General features: G+C 36.0%; 1 protein-coding gene across 2 annotated transcripts in view; it reads right to left on the bottom strand.

Annotated features, from left to right (window-relative positions):
- Window positions 1–22,681, bottom strand: part of TEX11 (testis expressed 11) — a 246,857-nt gene that overhangs the window by 139,956 nt on the left and 84,220 nt on the right. For both annotated transcript variants that reach the window (XM_019428651.2, XM_019428652.2), the window contains exon 13: window positions 21,905–21,983. In XM_019428651.2, the coding sequence (XP_019284196.1) occupies window positions 21,905–21,983 (79 nt within the window). The remainder of the gene's footprint in view (window positions 1–21,904; window positions 21,984–22,681) is intronic.

The raw sequence follows: 22,681 nt of genomic DNA, 5'->3' as shown, positions 1-22,681 counted from the left end.
GCTCGGAGCCTGGAGCCTGCTTCAGATTCTGTGTTTTCCTCTCTCTCTGCCCCTCCTCTGCTCATACTCTGTCTCTCTCTCTGTCTCTCAATAATAAATAAATAAATGTTAAAAAAATTTTTTTTAAAAGTTCACATGGAACCACTTGGGGGTGATAACTATGTTCATTATCCTGATTGTGATGATGAGTTCATAACTGTGCATGCATGTATGTATGTAAATACACACATATGTATATCCATGCATGTGTGTATATACACACGTGAAAACATATTCATCCTATGTATACAAAAATGTATGTATATACAAATGTGTGTCTATACATGAATATATAGTACATATCATTTATATATGTCAATATTTATTGAATTGTGCACTTATTTTAAATATATGCTGTGAATTATATGTCAATTACACCTCAATAAAGCTGTTGTTTAAAAAATAAGAAAATAAAGGATATTCAGCATTAATTTTTAAATTTTTTTTATTTTTGATAGACAAAACACAAGTGGGGGAGGGGCAGAGAGAGAAGGAGACACAGAATCCGAAGCAGGCTCCAGGCTCCGAGCTGTCAGCACAGCCCCGACACGGAGCTGGAACTCACAAACCGCAAGATCAGGACCTGAGCTCAAGTCGGACGCTTAACCCACTGAGCCACCCAGGTGCTCCAGTATTACTTTGCATAATTGCTAGAAGTGGATGGGAAGGCCAGCTAGAACTGTCATTACAAACTCACTGCCACCTTGCACAGAGAACCCTGAAGATTGCTCTAAAAATACTGTTACATTTCTAAGGAATGCTCTACTTATTTACAGATAATATCAAGATCTCTGCTCCCTGGAGTTAGTTTCACACACAAAAAAAGGATATGTAAGCCAAATATAATGAACTGTGAGAATTTGCTATGTGTTAGAAATATAGGATATAACTGATTCCTTAAAGTATTAGGAACTACAAATTGTTATAATGCTAGTAGGTATATAGACATCACTGATCTTCTGGTTTAATAGTAACAATAATTTTCCATTTAAGGGTATAAATAATCTACATATAGAAAGTAAACTTTTCATTGAACACTAATTTTAGGCTACACTTGAAGAACCTGGCTTTGGCTGCAATTATTTGCTTTGCAGTTGAAAAAACCCACTTAGCAATCTAGTTGATCTGGCATTACAGTGTCCCCCCAACCTGTAGCTTTGCCATATGTAACCTTTAAAGATATGTATCCAGTATAGTATTTTTTTGTCTGTGTGTTATGTGACCATCCTATTTATGATTGTTAGGCTTTAGCTCACAGACCAGCAGCTAACTGAGAATCCTGCAACCACAATTTAGAGCTAGAAAGAACCCTAACGTTTATTTATTCCAACGTCCTCTAACCCCTCATTAACAGAAGCACTAGAGGCTTTGGTTTTCTACTGCTGCTGTAACATATTATGACAAATTTAGCAGCTTAAATCACCCGTTTATTATTTCACAACTCTGTAGGTCAGAAATCTAGGCAGGCTCACCCGGGAATTGTGCTTAGAGTCTCACAAGGCCAAGTCAAGGTATTGGCTGGCCTGGGCTCTTATCTGGGGGGCTCTAGAGGAGAATCTGCTTCTAGGCTTATTCGGGTATTGGCAAAAAATCAGTTCTGTAAGGTTCTGGGGACTGAGTCTCATTTTCTTGCTGGCCTTCAACTGGGATTTGTTCTCAGCCCCTCGAGGCCACTTGAATTCCTTTTGAACACTGTGCTTTGAATGTATCTGACTTCACCTTCTGCATACCTCTTCTGCTTTTAAGGGCTCATGTGATTATACTGGGCACACCCAGATAATCCAGGATAATATCCCTATTTTATATTCAACTGATTAATAGCTTTATATGCATAATTCCTTTTGCCTTGTAAGGTAACAAATTAAGAATCCCAAGAATTAGGTTATGGATGGGCCTTAGGGGCCCATTATTCTGCTTTTCAAAGGCCCTGAGAAACTAAATGATGCGTCTGAAGTCATTCAGTTAGTAGCAGGGACTCATTCCAATACACTACACGTTGTCTCTTGCTGACATATAATCATTGCTCATGCTAAATAGCATTTTAGTAATCATCAGTTCAATGCTTGTAAATGGGCTCACTGTTAGTAAAAGTGTCCTGTAATTTACTCTTATGCACAATTCACAAGTGATGCTCATAAAACTGCTTAACAAGCTAAATGTAGCATCTCAATCATGTCCAGTACTACTAGCCTTATATAAAATGGTAAACATGAATTCTATTCTGGAGACACATGGCTCAACTTGAAATAAAGTATTAGCTCCAATAATTCTTCAAAATTAATAATAGCCAAAATCTATCGAATGCTTACTATGTCCCATGAATATTACATGAATTACTGTACTTAATCCTCAGACATATAGGTATGTTCCTTCTATACACAATTTGTTCAAGGATTTTTTTTATCATGAAAGGATATGGTAACTTGTCAAACACTTTTTCTGCATCTAGGGAAAATCATGATTTTTTAAATTTATATGCAGTTGAGATACAATATTGTATTAGTTTCAGATGTACAATATAGTGATTATATACATTACAAAGTGATCACCATGCTAAATCTAGCTACCATCTGTCACTATATAATGTACTACATATCATTAACTGTATTCCCTATGCTGAATATTGTATCCCTGAGTCTTATTTATTTTATAACTAGAAGTTTGTATATATTTTTTTTTGAAGTTTGTATATTTTAAACTCCACCTATTTTCCCCATTCCTCACATAAAAAATCATGATTTTTATCTTTCATTCTATTAGTGTACTGTATCACATTTACTGTTTTGCATATATTGAACCATCCCTGCATCCCAGGGATAAATCCCACTTGGTCATGCTGTTTAGCCATTTTAATGTGTGTTGATTTCAGTTTGCTAATATTTTATTGAGAATGTTTACATATATATTAAGACTATAGGTCTATAGTTTTCTTGTATCTGGCTTTGTTATCAGGGTAATGCTGGCCTAGTAAAATGAGTTTTGAAGTGTTCCCTCTTTTCATTTTTTTGGAAGAGTTTGAGAAGTATTGGTATTAATTTTTCTTTGAGTATTTGGCAGAATTCACCAGTCAAGCCTTCTGATCCTTGGCATTTCTGTGTTGGGAGGTTTTTGATTACTGATGAATCTCCTTACTCATTATTGTTCTGTTCAGATTTTCTATTTCTTCCTCATTCAGTCCTGGTAGATTGTATGTTTCTAAGATTTTATCCATTTCTTCTAGGCTATCCAATTTGTTGTCATATAATTGTTCATAATATTCTCTTATAATTCTTTATATTTGTGTGGTGTCAGCTATAATGGATCCTTGTTCATTTCTTTTTTAAAAATTTTTTTTTAATGTTTATTTATTTCTGAGACAGAGAGAGACAGAGCATGAGTAGGGGAGGGGCAGACAGAGAGGGAGACACAGAATCAGAAGCAGGATCCAGGCTCTGAGCTGTCAGCAAAGATTCCGACACGGGGCTCGAACTCACAAACCGTGAAATCATGACCTGAGCCAAAGTCGTTCACTCAACCAACTGAGCCACCCAGGCACCCCTCCTTGTTCATTTCTGATTTTATTTGAGTCTTGTCTCCTTTTTTCTTAGTCTAGTTAAAGTTGTATCAATTTTGTTTATCTTTTAAAAAAAAACTCCTCTTCATTTCATTATCTTTTCTATTGTTTTTCTGGTCTCTACTTCATTTATTTCTTCTCTAATCTTTGTTACCTCCTTTCTTCTGACAGCTTTTAGATTAGTTTGCTTTTCTTTTTCTAGTTCCTTGAACTATGAAGTTAGGTTGTTTATTTGAGATCTATTTTCTTAATATGTGCATGTATTGCTATAAACTTCCCTCTCAGAACTGTTCTTGCAGCATCCCACAGATTGGGGGGGAGGGGTGTTTCCATTTTCATTTGTTTTGAGATATTTTTTATTCCTCTTTTGATTTCTTCTCTGACCCATTGGTTGTTTCAGAGTGTGTTAATTTCATACTCCTGTTGAACATTTGTAGATTTTCCTGCTTTCCTCTTGTTGCAGACTTCTAATTTCATACCATTGTGGATGTAAAAGATAACTAGTATGATTTCAATCTTCTTAAATTTGTTAAAATTTGTTTTGTGATATTATCTATCCTGGAGAATATTCCATGTGCACTTGAGAAGAATGTATATTCTGCTGCTGTTGGATGGAATGTTCTTCTATAAATGTTTATTGGGTCCATTTGGTCTAACATATGGTTCAAGCCCAAAGATTCCTTGTAGTTTTCTGTCTGGATTGCTGAAAGTAGGGTACTGAAGCCTGCAATTATTATTTGTCAAGTCTTTCATTTCCATCACTTCCTTCCATTTTCTATACTGGAAGGTCTGAGAACAAGATTCCTTATTTGTATAGTTTATGGCAAGAACTTTTTAAAATAGTTCATGGCTTTACTGTGGAAATGTTTTAAAAAAAAAAAGATAGGTCCTGAAGATAGTGTGGGACTGGCAAATTAGTTACTAACATGGTTGGGAAAAAAAGCATATATAGCAAGAGAGCACAGTAACTCAAAACAATGTAATTCTAATGCCAAATATGTAGGTAAGAATAATTTTATATTTATAATCATCTACTTACTAGGCCCTCTTTGGTGACACCAAAATATTCCGTGATTGTATTTGTTTCATAATTATGAGCTATTCTTCCCCATCAGGCAATGATCTCCTTGAGACCAAGGACAATATATTATTTAATTTTTGTATTTTTAATGCCCAGCAACAAAATTGCTAGTACATAATAAGAACTCAGATGGGAAAGAATGAATTCCCACTACTATCAACCTGACTCAAGTTCTTATCACTTCATATGTGAGCTACCTGCAATGATTCTTAATTGATTTTCCTACCTCTAATCTCACCCCAGTCAACTTCTTGCATATGTTTTCATTAGCACGTCACTACCTTTGAAAACCTCCAGTGGGTCCTGATTTGCCTACAGCATAAAGTCCTTTAATTTGATTTTCAAGGATTTTCACAAATGACTCCAATGTACCTAACTTTATATCTCATTACACCTTTTATATAAAATGTATGCTACAGCCTCTCTGATCCATTAGTCATCATATTCTGAACAGATGACGCTGTCCTCCTATCTACTCACTACAAATGTCCTTAACTCCTCCTTTCCACTTTATTAAATTCTCTCCCATCTTCAAAGCCCAGCTGAAGTCTCACGTTCAAAGAACTCTTTCTGACGTTCCCAGTCTATAATGATCTATGCCTCTTCTGAATTCCTATACTAATTTGGCAGTTATCCCCATTTACTATGTGCTATCTTATATTGTTATCTTTACACATACACTCTTTCCAATAAGGCTTGTAAGTTCCCTAAAAGAAGTGCCTATGCCTTCCATATGCTGCTCTTTACATAAAAGATGCTAAATTGGACTAAATTAATGTCTCTAAACCTGCCTTGTGCTCACATTTTTGCTCACTCTAATCTTCCTGCCAGGAATTCCTAATTCATTCACCTATACAAATCTTATACATTCTCTAAGTCCCTATCTCCTCCACTTAGCATTCTCTGATCAATGGACCCTACAGTGATCTTTCGCTCCCCCTTCTAAATTTATATAGGATTTATCACCTATACCATGCATTTCTCATTTCCTGCATTTTATTGTCAGTTAACTGATCATATATATGCTTAGCTTGCTGTGGCAGATTGTAAATTCATTAGAAGAATGTCTATTTCTTTTTTTAATTTCTTTAAATGTTTATTTATTTTTGAGAGAGAGAAACAGAGCACAAGCGGGGGAGGGGCAGAGAAAGAGGGAGACAGAATCTGAAATAGGCTCCAGGCTCTGAGCGGTCAGCACAGAACCTGACGCAGGGCTCGAACTAACAAACCCTGAGAGCATGACCTGAATCAAAGCCAGTCACTCCACAGACTGAGCCACCCAGGTGCCCAGAGGAATGTCTGTTTCTTATGTTTCTTTTTATCTCCAACCAGACCCCATACAACATGCTGCATCAGGCAAAATTTTTGTTGATAAAATGAACTTAACTGTATCCAATGTGCTAAGGAAAATCCAACTCTTGTCTCCAAGAAGCAATAAACCTTAAAAATCCCTTCAATTCCTCTTCCCATCTCAAGTACCCTAAAACCAAACCCCCGGGGGGGAAGAAAACACATAAACCAATGATCCAAACCACATACAGTGAAGATGCAAGAACTGAATACATATTCTGTACCACCTTCCTTTCCTATAAAATGGAACTATTTTTTCTAACAATAAACTCATTAAAAATTTTTATTAGAATAAACAATTCTAACAGATTCCCTACAAAGTATGTTGTTTGGATACTTGACCTGAAATGGGAGAGGAGATGAAAGATCTATGGTGATAATTCTTGCCAACAGAGAGCTTTGACAGTGGCTGTTAGGTGAGAATATCCATGCAAACATGATTAAATTAAATCCCAAGAGCCAGTGATGTTTGCTTTTACTTCCTAGTGTCTGGTGATAACCTTTTAGATCTATCCCAGGAAGGAATTAGTGTTGAGAGTATTAGGTCTTCAATATTATATCTGTCTCTTTCTCCAGATTTTCAGGATATTATCTCACTCATCTCAGCATGCCATTTGTGCAACCCATTCAAGAACTTGTTATTATATTATCAGAAGAGTAAATTTCATTTAAATGTATGATTTAAAAAATATGCTGCATCCCCAAATATAACTTTATTATATATTAGAGCCAAAAAAATTTTTAGAGGTAAGTCATTTTTATTTTATAATGTTAATCCATGGAAAAATAATATTTACTGTATTAAATTTTTTCTAAACAGAACTTTTCTGGAATTCATTCATTGTGTAGAATTGAGAGAGCTCTAAAAATTTTATTGTAATATTCAACAGTGAGTTCAAAAACTGTTGATAAAACATCAGGTCTTTTATAATAGGAAGGTTGAGAACAAAGTAGTTAATCTGCAAGGTTTTTTGGTCTTTCTTTTTACTTGAGCCTAAACAAACTGTTTTCCCTATATCTAATTCTGACTTCCAAAAATTCTGATCTTGACTTTAGAAGCTTGATTTTGCTTCTCTCTATTCTTCTTTTTTTTTAGTTTATTTATTTATTTTGGGAGAGAAAGAGATGGCATGAGCGGGGGAGGGGCAGAGAGAGAGGGAGACAATCCCAAGGAGGCTCTGCACTCTGAACACAGAGCCCTACACAGGGCTCAAACCCACAAAAACTGTTGCAGTTATGACCTGAGCTGAAACCAACAGTTGGATGCTTAACCAACTGAGCCACCCAGAGTCCCCGCTTTTCTCTATTCTTGATTTTAGTTTGGCAATGTCAATCTGATCTCCTACAATCTTGTTCAAATTTTTTTTCTGTTGCATAGACATTTCTAGATCACTTTATCTCAAGGTTTCTGACTCTATCTTGGAAGTCTCATTCCAATTCAAAATCTCTTAGTTTGATTATGTGATTTAGTATTCTTATTACTGGAATGAACAGTAACTGATTAACCCCACCTAAGCAGTACAAAAGAAAGAGTCTGAGCCTTTTTGCCAATAACAAGATAAAGTGATCTATGTTAAAATTACAACTAAGAAAAAGCATGTACTAATACAGACAAGGAGTTGATGGAAAGAAAAAACTAATACAGACAAGGAGTTCAAGGAAAGAATAAACTAAATACAGATTATTTGTTAGGACAATAAAACTAGATATGATCTTTTTCTTTTCATTTTTTTATTATAATCATATGTTTACAGAGTAAAAAATAAAATAGATAAAAATTTTGAAAGGAAGGAATTAAAGCTCAAGGTGAGAAGCCAGTAATAGAAACTTAGCTGTTGTAAAAGAGTTCAGGTCCCCTAGGTTTATAAATGAGACTTATAAGTTATAGATGTCTTTAATAAAATTACAGAAAATTGAAGGGGTAATGAAAACTAGAGAAGGAAAACTTTGATTTTGTTTTACAAAAAGAGCAGTAGAGGGGCACTTGTGTGGCTCAGTCAGTTAAGTGTCCAACTCCTGATTTCAGTTAAGGTCATGACCTCAGGGTCATGAGATAAAGCCCAGCGCTGGGCTCCATGCTGAGCACAGAGCCAGCATAAGATTCTCTCTCTCCCTTTCCCTCTCTCTGTCTTTCCACCCACCCCTTTAAAATGAATGAATGAATGAATAAATGAATGCAGTAGAGTCCTAAATTTGGCTACTCAAAGTGTGGTCTACAGACCAACAGCATCAGCATCACATGGAAAGCTTATTAGAAACGCAGATCTCAAGCCTCATTCCAGACCTACTGAATTAGAATCTCTATTTTAACAAGATCTTGAGCTAATCATACACACATTAAAGTCTGAGAACCATTAACAAAACATCAAGGATTTGTTCAGAAAAGGGCACGCAAATTCAACTTACTTTATCTTTTGACAAGTTTACTTAAATGATAAAGTCAGAGAGTAAACAGACATAACCTAACAATTTCAGGAAAATGACTCATAATAACAGAGTATCAAGCCATCTATCTGATTTTCTAGAATGTAAAGCATATGTTCTTCCCTTATCTTAGCACCACATATTATCAGGATCTCATAAGTGGATAGCCTAGAACTGTCTACACTCTGACTTCTAATGAAGCTTGGCTGTAAGTGGTGAAATTAAAAAAAAAAAAAAGATCACTTAAGAGACATGGTATTTCCATCCATTCATCAATGCATTCAATATTTTATCCGTGGGGCACCTGGGTGGCTCAGTAAGTTAAGCATCCAACTTTGGCTCAGATCATGATCTCGTGGTTTGTGAGTTCAAGCCCTATGTCAAGCTCTGTGCTCACAGCTCAGAGACTAGAGCCTGCTTTGTATTCTGTGTTTCCCTCTCTCTCTGCCCCCCCCCCCCCACACTCTTGTCTCTCTCTTAAAAAAATAAACATTAAAACAATTTTTTTTTAATTTTATCCTTGCATCAAGGTAGATCATCAGAAGCTTAGGTCTGTACTACATTAGCTTATAGTACATAGCAGAACTGCATTCACTTTCTAACAGTTAATGCTCTGTACACTTAGGTCTTAGCTTTAATTGCTAAAACAAACTTCTATACATAAAATATACTTATGCTTTTGCTATAAAATTATCATTGTCCATTATATAATGCAACTTCCTATACTGTCTACAGATGCCAAATATGTAACATAAATGAGTGAAACAGACTATAAGAAAAAGCAACTGCCAGATACATAATGAACCTTTAGTATTAACTAAACAATGGTATAAGTATGTTAACATAGTACAAACAGGTAAGAAAATAGAAGCTATACTTTAACTTTGAAATTTAAAAATAAATATACTTAATTTACCAAATTTTTCTTCTGACTTTGATTTCTCTGTTGATTGGGAAATAGAAAGCTGAAATTCTTTCTTCTCTCTCTTTTATACCAATATGTCAATATTCATATGGCTGATAGGGAAAAAGTAGGTGCCTACATGAAAATCTGGATACTGTTATCAAGAGAAAAGTGGAATGAATGACTGACAGCCGATCAAGAGCAATTAATGTCCACTACATCTGATATGCCAAAGTTGTCTAATTAGAATTCAATACCACACTACACTACAGTTCAATTTGTAGTTCTTCATTCACGTTAGTATTAATTGAGAAAGTCAAAATAAATAATGTTTTTCATTATCATTATGTTGGAAATGAGAAAACATTTTAAGAATTCAATCTTTGAATATGTAGTTAAGGTAATCATTTCTATCTCTGGAAACCAATTTCAGCATAGAAAAGTGAGTCAGATTATTCTTTGCCAAATGAGTTTCCCAAAGAAATTACTTCACTAAGAACATATGAATTACAATTTACATTTGTGTAATTACTTATGAATGCATTTGCAGAGGCAGATTCAGAGTGTTTATATGGGTTGTCATATTCACCAAAGAGGTCAAGTCTTTGAGCGAAGGCAGAGATTTTTCCCATGGATGACAGGAACAAGTTGAATTCTTTCAACAGTTCCAAAAATATTAGTACCTTGTCATGAATGCTATATCACACAAATCTCCCCTTCAGGACTAAAGTATTTATTTCCAGGTGACTCTTTAGGAACTACCCTTGAAGAGAGCCACCTCACCCAAGGTGATGCCCCCTTTCCAGGGCAGCTGACATCCAAGACTACTTAACACTGGCCTTCAAGACATAGCCATCTTATTCTAACTGAAAACAATTCTGAAGGGCCATCCCAGCTTCAGAGTTCCCCATGGGGTAAGCTGAAGCCTTCTAACTTTAAATTAGCCCAATTTCTCCCCTTACCTAGTTTAGTCTCCTTTTCTTCCCCTCATAGGTATTGATCCTAAGAGCCCTCCTTTATAAACTATCTGGACGCTAACCACCATCTTAAAATTTGCTTCTAGGGCAACACGAGCTTTGAAAGCATCTCATCCAATAAGCCCCCTAACCTCTAAGAAATAGATGCAAGTTTTCCTTCCACTTCTATTTTTTGGAACAGTTTAAGAAGAATAAGTATTAACTCTTCTTTAAATGTCTGGTAGATTTCCTCCTGAGAAGCCATCTGGCTCTGGACTTTTCTTTGTTGGGAGATTTTTGATTACTGATTCAATTTCTTTGCTGATTATGGGTCTGTTCAAATTTTCTATTTCTTCCTATTTCAGTCTTGGTAGTTTGTATGTTTCTAGGAATTTGTCCATTTCTTACAGATTGCCCAGTTTGTTGGCATACAATTTTTCATAATATTCTCTTATAATTATATTTTGACACAGGCACACTTTGTACATTAAACACAGAAATCTTTTACTTCCATCACAAAGAAATTTGTTCTTTCTCATTTTCTTAAAACGTCCTCTCAGGCTAGCTTACATTCTCTCATTTTTGAAAGAGATGTGTGTGCCATAAACATTTAATTTCCTCTTATATTTGCTATAAAAATAATAACACAAAAAAAGATAAATGACAACTTGACACATAGGTTAAGGTAGAAAATAAAGAAGTGTGAGGACTATGTCAAACTGGAGAATACATGCCCCATGTTTAAAGATAGCAATGACCATTTAGCCCCAAATGATTGTTGCTTAGTAGGAAATATTGACCAAGTGTTTCCAGATCTTTCAATTTTTTTCAAGAAGTCAGAAACCCTGGGGCGCCTGGGTGGCTCAGTCGGTTAAGCGTCCGACTTCAGCTCAGGTCACGATCTCGCGGTTCGCGAGTTCGAGCCCCGCGTCGGGCTCTGGGCTGATGGCTCAGAGCCTGGAGCCTGTTTCAGATTCTGTGTCTCCCTCTCTCTCTGCCCCTCCCCCGTTCATGCTGTGTCTCTCTCTGTCTCAAAAATAAATAAACGTTAAAAAAAAATTAAAAAAAAAAAGAAGTCAGAAACCCTGATTTTCATGTGAAATTGTTAAATACTGGCAATTAATTCATCCCTAAGCAACACATCTCTGGCCACACCCACCCAGCTCATGGTTCACTGATTTGCAAACTCTTTCCTATGTGATAGATTCCTTTAGAATGTAAAATTGGGAAAAAATGTTTGTCACTCTTAAAGATAATATTCAGGTAATGAGGGATCAAAGAAATCCATGAGGCATATATAAAACAAAAAATAAAATAACAAAGTAAGTCCCTCCTTATCAGTAATTTCTTTAAATGTAAATTGATTAAACTCCAATCACAAGGCAGAAATTGGAATAATGAATAAACAGAATCCAGCTACATACTGTTTGGAAGACACTCACTTTAGACCCAAAGATACAAACAGGTAGAAAATGAAACGATGGAGAAAGATATTCTATGCAAATAGTAACCAAAAGTGAGCAGTGGTGGTTATACTAGTATTAGACAAAACTGCCTTTAAATCAAAGTTACAAAAGACAAAGAAGGACATGATGCATTAATTAAAAATCCAATAATCCAATAAAGCAAGAAGATATAACAATTATAAATATTTACATACCTAGTAACAAAGCATCAATTTAAGAGAACTGATGGTAAAATAGCATGCTACAATAACAGTTGGAGACTTCAAGACCTCTTCTCAAAAATGAAAAGAACAACCATCGGGCACCTGGGTGGCTCAGTTGGCTGAGCGTCCGACTTCAGCTCAGGTCATGGTCTCACAGCTCGTGAGTTCGAGCCCTGCGTCAAGCTCTGGGCTGACAAACAGCTCAGAGCCTGGAGCCTGCTTCAGATTCTGTATCTCCCTCTCTTTCTGCCCCTCCCCTGCTCACGCTCTGCCTCTCTCTGTCTCTCAAAAGTAAATAAATGTTAAAAAAAAAAATAAAAAAAAGAATAGAACAACCAGACAGAAGATAAGTAAAAAATAGAGGATATCAACAACACAATAAACCAACAGACATATACAGCACATTTTACCCAATAACAGAATATACATTCTTCTCAAGTGCACATGGAACATTTTCCAGGATAGATCATAAGTTAAGCCACAAATTTAGTCTCAATAGAGTTTAACAGCTAGACATTATACAAACTACCTTTTCTGACCACAAAAGTATAAAGTTACAAATCAGTAACAGAAGAAAATATGAAAAAATTCAGAATTTTTAGAAATTAAATAACACACTGGGGCACTTGGGTGGGTCAGTTGGTTAAGTGTCCAACTTCAGCTCAGGTCATGATCTCACAGCTCCTGAGTTTGAGCCTCACATTGGGTTCTGTGCTGACAGCTCAGAGCCTTGGAACCTGCTTCAGATTCTGTGTCTCCCTCTCTCTGCCCCTCCCCTGCTCATGCTCTGTCTCTCGTTCTCTCTCTCTCAAAAATAAATAAACATTAAAAAATTATTAAAAAAGTTAAACAACACACTTAAACAAGCAATGAAATGAAGAAGAAATCACAAGGGAAATTAGAAAATAGTTAAGATTGAATGAAAATGAAAATACAAATTACCAAAATTTATAAAAAACAGAAAAAGCCAGGTTAAGTGAGATATTTAAGTCTATAAATGCTTATATTCAAAAATAAGAAAGATCTCAAATCAACAACCCAATTTTATAATGTAGCAAATTAGAAAAGAAGAACAAACTAACCACAAAGCTACCAGAAGGAAGGAGATAATAAAATTAGAGCAGAAATAAATGAAATAAAGATCAGAAAAACAATAGAAAAAAAATCAATGAAACTAAGTTGGTTTTTTTGCAAAGATAAACAAAAGTGATGACAAATCTTCAGCTAGGTTAAGAAAAAAAGAGAGAAGACTTGAATAAAATCAGAAATGAAAGAAAAAAATTACAACTAATGTCTCAGAAATTAAAAGAATTATAAAGGACTACTATGAAAACTCATATACCAAATTGGAAAACCTAGAGAAATTCATGAATTCCTAAAAACATAACCACCTACTAAGGCTGAATCATTAAGAAATAGAAAACCTGGAGCGCCTGGGTGACTCAGTTGGTTGAGTGTCTGACTTCAGCTCAGGTCATGATCTCATGGCTTGTGAGTTCGAGCTCTACATCAGGCTCTGTGCTGATAGCTCAGAGCCTGGAGCCTGCTTCAGATTCTGTCTCCACCTCTCTCTCTGTCCCTCTCCTGCTCATGCACTGTCTCTCTCTCTCTCTCAAATATAAATAATAATAATAATAATAATAATAATAAAGAAAATCTGACAGACCTAGAACTAGTAAAGTGACTGAAGCAGTAATCAACAATCTCTCAACAAAGAAAAGCTCAGGATCAGATGGCTTTACTCCCAAATTCTACCAAATATTTAAAGACTTAATGCCATCCTTCTCAAAGTCTTCCAAAAAATTGGGGAGAAGGAAACACTTTGAAACTTATTAATGAAGCCAGTATTACCCTGATATCAAACAACAACAATAAAAAGAAAATACAAATGGCATTTTTCTCAGAAGTGGAACAAAAATCCCAAAATTTGTACAGAACCACAAAAGACCAGAAATAGCCAAAGCAATCTTGAGAAAGAAAAACAAAGGTGGAGGTATCATGCTCCTGGATTTTACACAGATACAATACAATACAATAGAGTAATCAAAACAGTATGGTACTGACATGAAAACAGACACATAGATCAATGGAACAGAATGGACAGCTGAGAAATAAACCCACACATATTTGGTCAGTTAATCTATGGCAAAGGAGGCAAGAATATATAATGGGGGAAAGACAGTCTCGTCAATAAATGGTGTTAGGAAAACTGAACAGCTACATGCAAAAAAATGAAACCGGTCCTTTATCTTATACAATATACAAAAATAAAGTCAAAATGGATTAAAATCTTGAATATAAGACCTGAAACCATAACGCTCCTACAAGAAAACACTGGCAATAAGCTATTTGACATCAGTCTTAGTGATATTTTTTTGGACCAGGCACCTCAGGCAACGGCAATAAAAGCTAAAATTGATAAAGGAAATCACATCAAACTAAAAAGCTTTTGCACAGTGAAGAAAACCATCAACAAAATGAAAATAGAACCTACTGGCTAAGAAACAATATTTGCAAATCACACATCTGATAAGGGGTTAATATCCAAAACATATAAAGAACTTATACAACTTGATGTTAAAAAAGTAAACCATATTAAAAATGGGCAGAGGACTTGTATAGACATTTTACCAAAGAAGACAAACAGATAGCCAGTAAGCACATGAAAAGATGCTCAGTATCACTGATCATTAGAGAAATGCAAATGAAAACCACAATGAGATATCACCTCACACCTGTCAGATTGGCTATTATCAAAATGACAAAAAATAAAAAGGGTTGGCAAGGATGTGGAGAAAAAGGAATCTTTGTATACTGTTGGAGGGGATGTAAATCAAGGCAGCCACTATGAAAAACAGTATGAAGTTTCCTCAACAAATTAAAAATAGAACTACCCTACAATCCTGCAATTACACTTCTGAGGATCTGAAGAAAATGGAAACACCAATTTTTTTTTAATGTTTATTTTTGAGAGAGCGAGAGAGAGAGCAAGCACATGCAAGAAAGAGCACAAGCAGGGAAGGGGCAGAGAGAAGACGGGACAGAGGATTCTAAGCGGGCTCTGCTAACAGCAGAGAGCTCAATGTGGGGGTGAAACTCACAACCATGAGATCATGACCTGAGGTGAAGTTGGACACTTAACCAAATGAGCCAACCAAGTGCCCCGAAAACATAATCTGAAGAGAAATTTGAACCATTATCTTCATTGCAGCATTATTTATAAAAGCCAAACTATAAAAACAACCTAAGTGTCCAGTGATGGATGAATGGATAAAGACGTGGTACATTATCTCCAATGGAACACTACTCAGCCATAAAAAAAAATAAAATAAAATTTTGCCATTTGTGACAATGTGGATGGACCTAGAAGGTATCAGGCTAAGCAAAATAAGTCAGCAAAAGACTAATATTGTATGACTTCATTTATATGAGGCATCTAAAAAACAACAGAAACGAACAAACAAAACAAACAGAAACAGACTCATTGATACAGGAAACAAACTGTTGATTACCAGAGTATGACAGTAGAGGGGGTTTGGAGGGTGAGTGAAACAGGTGAAGGGGATTCAGAGGTACAAACTTCCAATCATAAAATAAATAAGTCACAGGGATGTAATAAACAGCATAGAGAATATAATGAATAATAATGTAATAATTTTGCATGGTGACAGATGGTAAGTAAACTAATCACAGGGATCATTTTTCAATGTATAAAAATATCAAATCACTACAATATATACATTAAACTAATAGGATACTGTATGTCAATCATACTTCAATAAAAAAAAAAACTTCTTCCTAAACAAACAAAGACACTACAAGAAAAGAAAACTACAGGCCAGTATTCCTGAAGAATACATATACAAAAAACCTCAACAAAATACTAGTAATAAGGTAATCCTCAACAAAAAAAATTAAACAGCATGTTAAAAAGATCATATACCATGACCAAGTGGGATTTATTCCTAGGATACAAGGATGGTCCAACATATAAAAATCAGTAAATGTGATACACCACATTGACAGAATGAAAGATAAAAATCACACAGTCATCTCAATAGATGCAGAAAAATAATTTGAAAACTTCAACAAGCTTTCATAATAAAAACATCCAACAAGCTAAGAATAGAAGGAAACTACCTGAACATATAATATGAAAAACCCACAGTGAATCTCATACTCAATGGTGAAACACTAAAAACTTTTTCTTTAAGACCAGGAACAAGGTAAGGATGTCTGCTTTAGTGACTCCTGTTCAGTACAGTACTGGAAGCCAGAGAAATTAGGCAAGGAAAAGAAATAAAAAGCATCTATCCAAATTGGAAAGTAAGAAATAAAATTATCTCTGTTCATAGATGATATGATCTTATATATAGAAAATGCTAAAGATTCTACAAAAAAAACCTATTTTTTTGTTAAGGGTTTAAAATTTTTTTTTGATGTTTTTATTTATTTTTGAGACAGAGAGAAAGCACAACCTGGAGAGGGGTAGAGATAGAGGGAGACAGGAACTGAAGCGGGCTCCACAATAACAGCAGAGAGCCCAATGTGGAGCTCAAACTCAGGAGTGCCTTGAGATCATGACCTGAGCCGAAGTCAGACGCTTAGCCGTCAAGTGAGCCACCCAGGCACCCCTCCACAAAACAAAACAAAACAAAAACAAAAACAAAAACAAAAACCTGTTAAAATAAATAAACGAATTCAGCAAAGTAGCAGCATATAAAATCAATCCACAAAAATCAGTTGCAATTCTATACACTAACAATAAACCATCTGAAAAAAATTTAACACGGGCACCTGGGTGGCTCAGTCGGTTTTTGGCTCAGGTCCTGATCACATAGTCATGGGATGAAGCCCACATCAGGCTCCAAACTTGAGCATGAAGCCTGCTTGGAATTCTCTGTCTCCCTCTCTCTCTGTCCCTCCCCCACTCACACTCTCTCCCTCTCAAAAAAAATAAATAAACATTTAAAAATTTTAAGAACACAGCCCCATTTATAATAGCATCAAGAAAAGAAAAAACTTGGGGCGCCTGGGTGGCGCAGTCGGTTAAGCGTCCGACTTCAGCCAGGTCACGATCTCGCGGTCCGTGAGTTCGAGCCCCGCGTCAGGCTCTGGGCTGATGGCTCCGAGCCTGGAGCCTGTTTCCGATTCTGTGTCTCCCTCTCTCTCTGCCCCTCCCCCGTTCATGCTCTGTCTCTCTCTGTCCCAAAAATAAATAAAAAACGTTGAAAAAAAAATTTAAAAAAAAAAAAAAAAAGAAAAGAAAAAACTTTAAGAATTAACTCAGCCAGGAGGTAAAGAACTTGTACAATGAGAACGATAAGATATTTCTGGGTGCCCGGATGGCTCAGTCAATTAAGCATCCGACTCCTGATTTCAGCTCAGGTCATGATCTCACGGTTCATGAGTTCAAGCCCCACATCAGGCTGTGCACTGACAGTGTGGAACCTGCTTGGGATTCTCTTTCCCTCTCTCTGCCTCTCCCCTGCTCATGCTCTCTCTCTCTCTTGCTCAAAATAAATAAATAAAAATTTAAAAAGACATTTTTAAACAAAATTAAAGAAGACATAAATAAATGGAAAAACATTCCATGTTCATGGATTGGAAGACTTAATATTGTTAAGATGCCAATACTACCTGAAGTAATCTACAGATTCAATGCAATCCCTACCAAAATCCCAATGATGCTTTTTGGCAGAAATAGAAAAATTCATCCTAAAATTCATATGTAATCTCAAAGGACTCTGAATATGCAAAGCAATTCTGAAAATAAAAAAGCTGAAGGACTCACACTACCTGATTTTAAAACTCAATACAAACATAAAGTAATAAAAACAGAATGGTACTGGCATAAAGATAGACATACAAAGCAATGGAACAGAATAGAAAACCCAGAAATAAACTCTCACATATAAGGTCCAATGAATTTTAATAAGAGTGCCAAGACAATTCAGTGGGGAAAAGATAGTTTTCTCAACAAATGACGCTGTGGAAACTGGGTAGCACATGCAAAAGAATTAAGTTGGAACTTTGTCTCACACCATATAGAAAAATGATCTCAAAATGGATCCATGACCTAAATGTAAGACGTAAAAACTATGAAACTCCCAGAAGAAAACATAGGGGAAATCATATTATATTTGGCAAAGATCTCTCAGATATGACACTAAGAGAATAGGAAATAAAAGGGGAAAAAAACACAAATTGGATTTCATGAAAAAAAATTTTTTTTAATTTTAATGTTTATTTATTTTTGAGAGAGAAAGAGACAGAGCACGAGTGGGGGAGGGGCAAAGAGAGAGGGAGACACAGAATCTGAAGCAGGCTCCAGGCTCTGAGCTGGCAGCACAGAGCCCAATGCCAGGCTCAAACTCACAAACTGCAAGATCATGACCTGAGCTAAAGACGGATACTTAACCGACTGAGTCACCCAGGCACCCCGAAAAAAAATTTTTTAATTGGGGGTGCCTCACTGGCTCAGTTGGAAGAGCATGTGACTCTTGATCTCAGAGTCAAGAGTTCAAGCCCCATGTTGGGTGTAGAAATTACATAAACAAATAAATAAACAAACTTAAAAAATTTTTTAATTTTGCATCAAAAGACGCTACCAACAGAGTGAAAAGGCAATCCATAGAATAGGAGAAAATATTTGCAAATCATATATATTCAAAAGGATTTAATATCCAGAATACATCATGAACTCCTAAAACTAAACGACCTGATTAAAAACTGGCCAGGTCGGGGCGCCTGGGCGGCTCAATCGGTTGGGTGTCTGACTTCAGCTCAGGTCATGATCTCACAGCTCATGGGTTCAACCCCATGTCAGACTCTGTGCTGACAGCTCAGGGCCTGGAGCCTGCTTCAGATTCTGTGTCTCCCTCTCTCTCTGCCCCTCCCCTGCTCACACTCTGTGTCTCTCTCTCTCAAAAATAAACATTAAAAAAAATTTTTTTTTAAATATGGCAGGGGACTTGAATAGACATTTCTCTAAAGATGAAATAGGCCAAAATCACATGAAAAGATGGTCAACATCACTAGTCATTAGGGAAATGCAAATCAAAACTATACGAGATACCACTTCACACCTATTGGGATAACTACTACAAAAAAACAAAACAAAACAAGAGTTGGCCAAAATTTGGAGAAATTGGAACCCTTGTGCCCTGTTGCTGAGAATGTAATATGTACACCCACTGTGAAAACAGTATGACAATTCCTGAAAAAATTAAAAATTACCATATTATCCAGCAACTCCACTTCTGAATATACACACAAAAAAACTGAAAGCAAATTCTCAAAGAGATTTTTTTTACACCCCCATTCATCGCAGCATTATCCACAATAGCTAAAATGTGGAAGTTTTACCTTCCATCAGCTGATGAATGGATAAGCAAAATGTGGCATATACACATACAATAAAATCTTCCTCAGCCTTAAAAAGAAAGGAAATTCTTTATATATAAAACATCCAACTCTTGATCTCAGCTCGGGTCATGATCTCGCAGTTCATGGGTTCGAGCCCCACGTTGAGCTCTGTGCTGGTGGCATGTGCCTGCTTGGGATTCTCTGTCTCTCCCTCTCTCTCTCTGCCCCTCCCCCAATTGTGCTGTCTCTGTATCTCTCGAATAAATAAACTTAAAAAAAAATACTGGAGGGTTGCCTGGGTGGTTCAGTTGGTTGAATGTCTTACTCTCTATTTTGGTTCAGGTCATGATCCCAGGGTCATGGTATCAAGCCCCGCATCGGGCTCCATGTTGAGCGTGAAGCCTGCTTAAGATTCTCTCTTTCTCCCTCTTTCCCTCTTTCCCTCTCTCCGGCTCTCTCTCTCTCTCTCTCTCTCAAAAATAAATAAAAACATTAAAAAAATTTTTAATTACTGGCAAATATGTATCAATTGTATATAAGAAAAAATTTTGTGTTCCAGCTTTGTAAAAACATGATGTTATCATCATCATCTCCTCTTCCATAGATATTCTATAAGAGGCTAAATGACTTCTCATCCAAAAGTCGTGTGTCAGGTAGGAGATCGGTCTGCAACAATGGTTGGCAAGCTATATAGTTGCAGGCCAAATCTAAACAGCGACATGTTTTTATAAATAAAGCTCTATTGGAACACAGTCACTTCCATTTATTTACAGATTTTCTGTGGCTGCTTTTTTCTCACACTACAACAGCAGAGTAAAGTAGGTGTGACAGAAACTTTATGCCTTACAAAGGCTAAAATATTTACTACCTCACCCTTTATAGATAGTTTACTAACTGACCTAAAATAGCGGTTCTCAGAACCACCTGAAGAACTAATAAAAAATAGAGGTCAGGGCTTGCTGGAATAAGGTAGAGCTTGATCTCTATATTTTTATAAAGTACCCTAGTGAACATTTTTGATAAGTTTTATTGAGGTATAATTCCCATACCATACAATGCATCCATTTAAAGTACACAATTCAGTGGTTTTTAATATATACACAGAGTTGTGCACACATTACCCAATCAATTCTAAAACATTTCCATCACGTCAGAAAGAAGTGCCATACCCAATAGCAGTCTCTCCCCATCTTCCCCAACTCTCACAGCCCTAGGCAACCACTTATCTACTTCCTGTCTCTATAACTGCATCTATTCTGGAAATATCATATAAATGGAATGAAACAATATGTGATCTTTGTGACTGGCTTCTTGCACTTGGCATCATGTTTTTAAGGTTCATCCATGTTATAACATGTATCAGTATTCTGTTTCTTTTTATTTTTCTTAATATTTTTAAGTTTTTCTTATTTACTTTTTTTAAGTTTATTTATTTATTTTGAGGAGAGAGGGGCAGAGAGAGGGGGAGAGAGAGAATCCCAAGCAGGCTCCGTGCTGTGCAGAGCCCAATGTAGGGCTCAAACCCACAAACTGCAAGATCATCACCTGAGCTGAAATCAAGAGCCAGACACCCAAAAGACTGAACCACCGAGGCACCTCTTAAGTTTTTATTTTAATTTCAGTTAGTTAATGTACAGTGTTATATTAATCTCAAGATGTACAATAGAGTAATTCAACACTTCCATACATTACACCGTTTATTGGCAAATGATATTCCATGATGTGGGTATACCACATTTTGTTTACCTATTCATCAGTTATTAGACATTTTGGTTGTTTCCACATTTGAGTATTAGGAATAATATTATGAACATTCACATATAAGTGTTTTATGGACATACTTTTTCTATTTAACTCAGGAGTGGAATTGCTGGGTCAAATGGTAACTGTTTAACTTAGTGAGGAACTAATAGTTTCCAAAGCAGCTGCCCAATTTTACATTTCCACCGTCAGTGTATGAGGGTTACAATTTCTCTATATCCTTGCCAACATATGTGATTTTCTGTCTTTTTGATAATAGCCATCCTACTGGTTCAAAGTGGTTTCTCATTGTGGTTTTGATTTGCATTGCCCTGATGGCTAATGATGTTGAACATTGTTTCAAGTGCTTATTCCTCAGTAATTCTGAGGCACACTTAAGTTTGGGAACGATTAAGAAGTCTTTATGTACTTTAAGGCCCCTTTTGACATTAATGGTAACATAAAGACAGAGCCAGAGAGGTGTATTACTCATAGAACTGCACTCATTCGTGCCTTCCTGTTCCACATGACACTGCCCTGTAGGTTAACCTAGGCCTAACTCCTGTTTTATAAAGCACCAACTACCTTATTCCTTTTTCATTTTATTTCTTTTTCAAAATTTTAATGTAAATTTTAAAATTAACTTGACTATTGATTGTTTAAATCATTAATCAAGCAGTTCCACCTTCTAATTTTATCAGCATAATGGCAGATATGGTGCTATGTGAATATGGATGGATATAAATGGATATATTCAATACATATTAATAGAAACCTTAAAAAATGTTAGTCTTTAGAGAAAAGAAAATCAATTCTGTACCTTTCATGATCCATCAGCAGTTTAGCAACGTTCAGACAAAAGTCTAGAGACATATCAAGATGTAGTATTTCCATGACAGCTAAAAAAGAGAGGAGATGAAATAATCATATCAGTTTCATTTCTGAGGAAACTTAGCTATTTTCAATAACTTTCCTTTGTTCAAAATCTACTTTCTAAACGTTTGCCATACACCACATCTTGCCTAATAATTTATCAAAATCTTTTGGGGCATCTGGGTGGTTCAGTAGGTTAAGCACCAGACTTCAGCTCAAATCATGATCTCACAGTTCATGGGTTTGAGCCCCACATTGGGGCTCCACGCTGACAGTGTGAAGACTGCTTGGGATTCTCTCTCTCTCTCTCTCTCTCTCTCTCTCTCCCCACCCCCCACCCCACTAGCTCTTTCTGTCTCAAAATAAATAAACTTTAAAAAATCTTTTTATAAAGTAAAGACATCCAATGCTAGAGTATAGTGAAACAGGTACTCTTCTAAGGATGTTAAAGTAACTTGACAAAATGTTTTTGCAAAGCAGTTTGGTAATACTATATGCTATGAACACAGTGGTTAAAAGCTTGAGACTTGAAATCAGATAGACTTATATTTGAAACCACTTGCCACCTATATGGTTATAGGCCATATAGGCTATAGTTTTTTCTGAGCCTTAGTTTTGTCATCTGTAAAATGGGGAATATATCACTAGTCACTTAGGTCTGTTGAGAGTGTTACATGAGAAAATGAATGAAAATTACATAGTAAAACACCTAGAACTTAGTAAG

Source organism: Panthera pardus, unplaced genomic scaffold (assembly GCF_024362965.1).
Source record: "Panthera pardus isolate Hobbes unplaced genomic scaffold, ASM2436296v1 HiC_scaffold_27, whole genome shotgun sequence".
NCBI classification, from domain to species: domain Eukaryota; kingdom Metazoa; phylum Chordata; class Mammalia; order Carnivora; family Felidae; genus Panthera; species Panthera pardus.
Note: the sequence above shows the minus strand (reverse complement) of the source record. Positions and strands in the feature narration are given on the sequence as shown.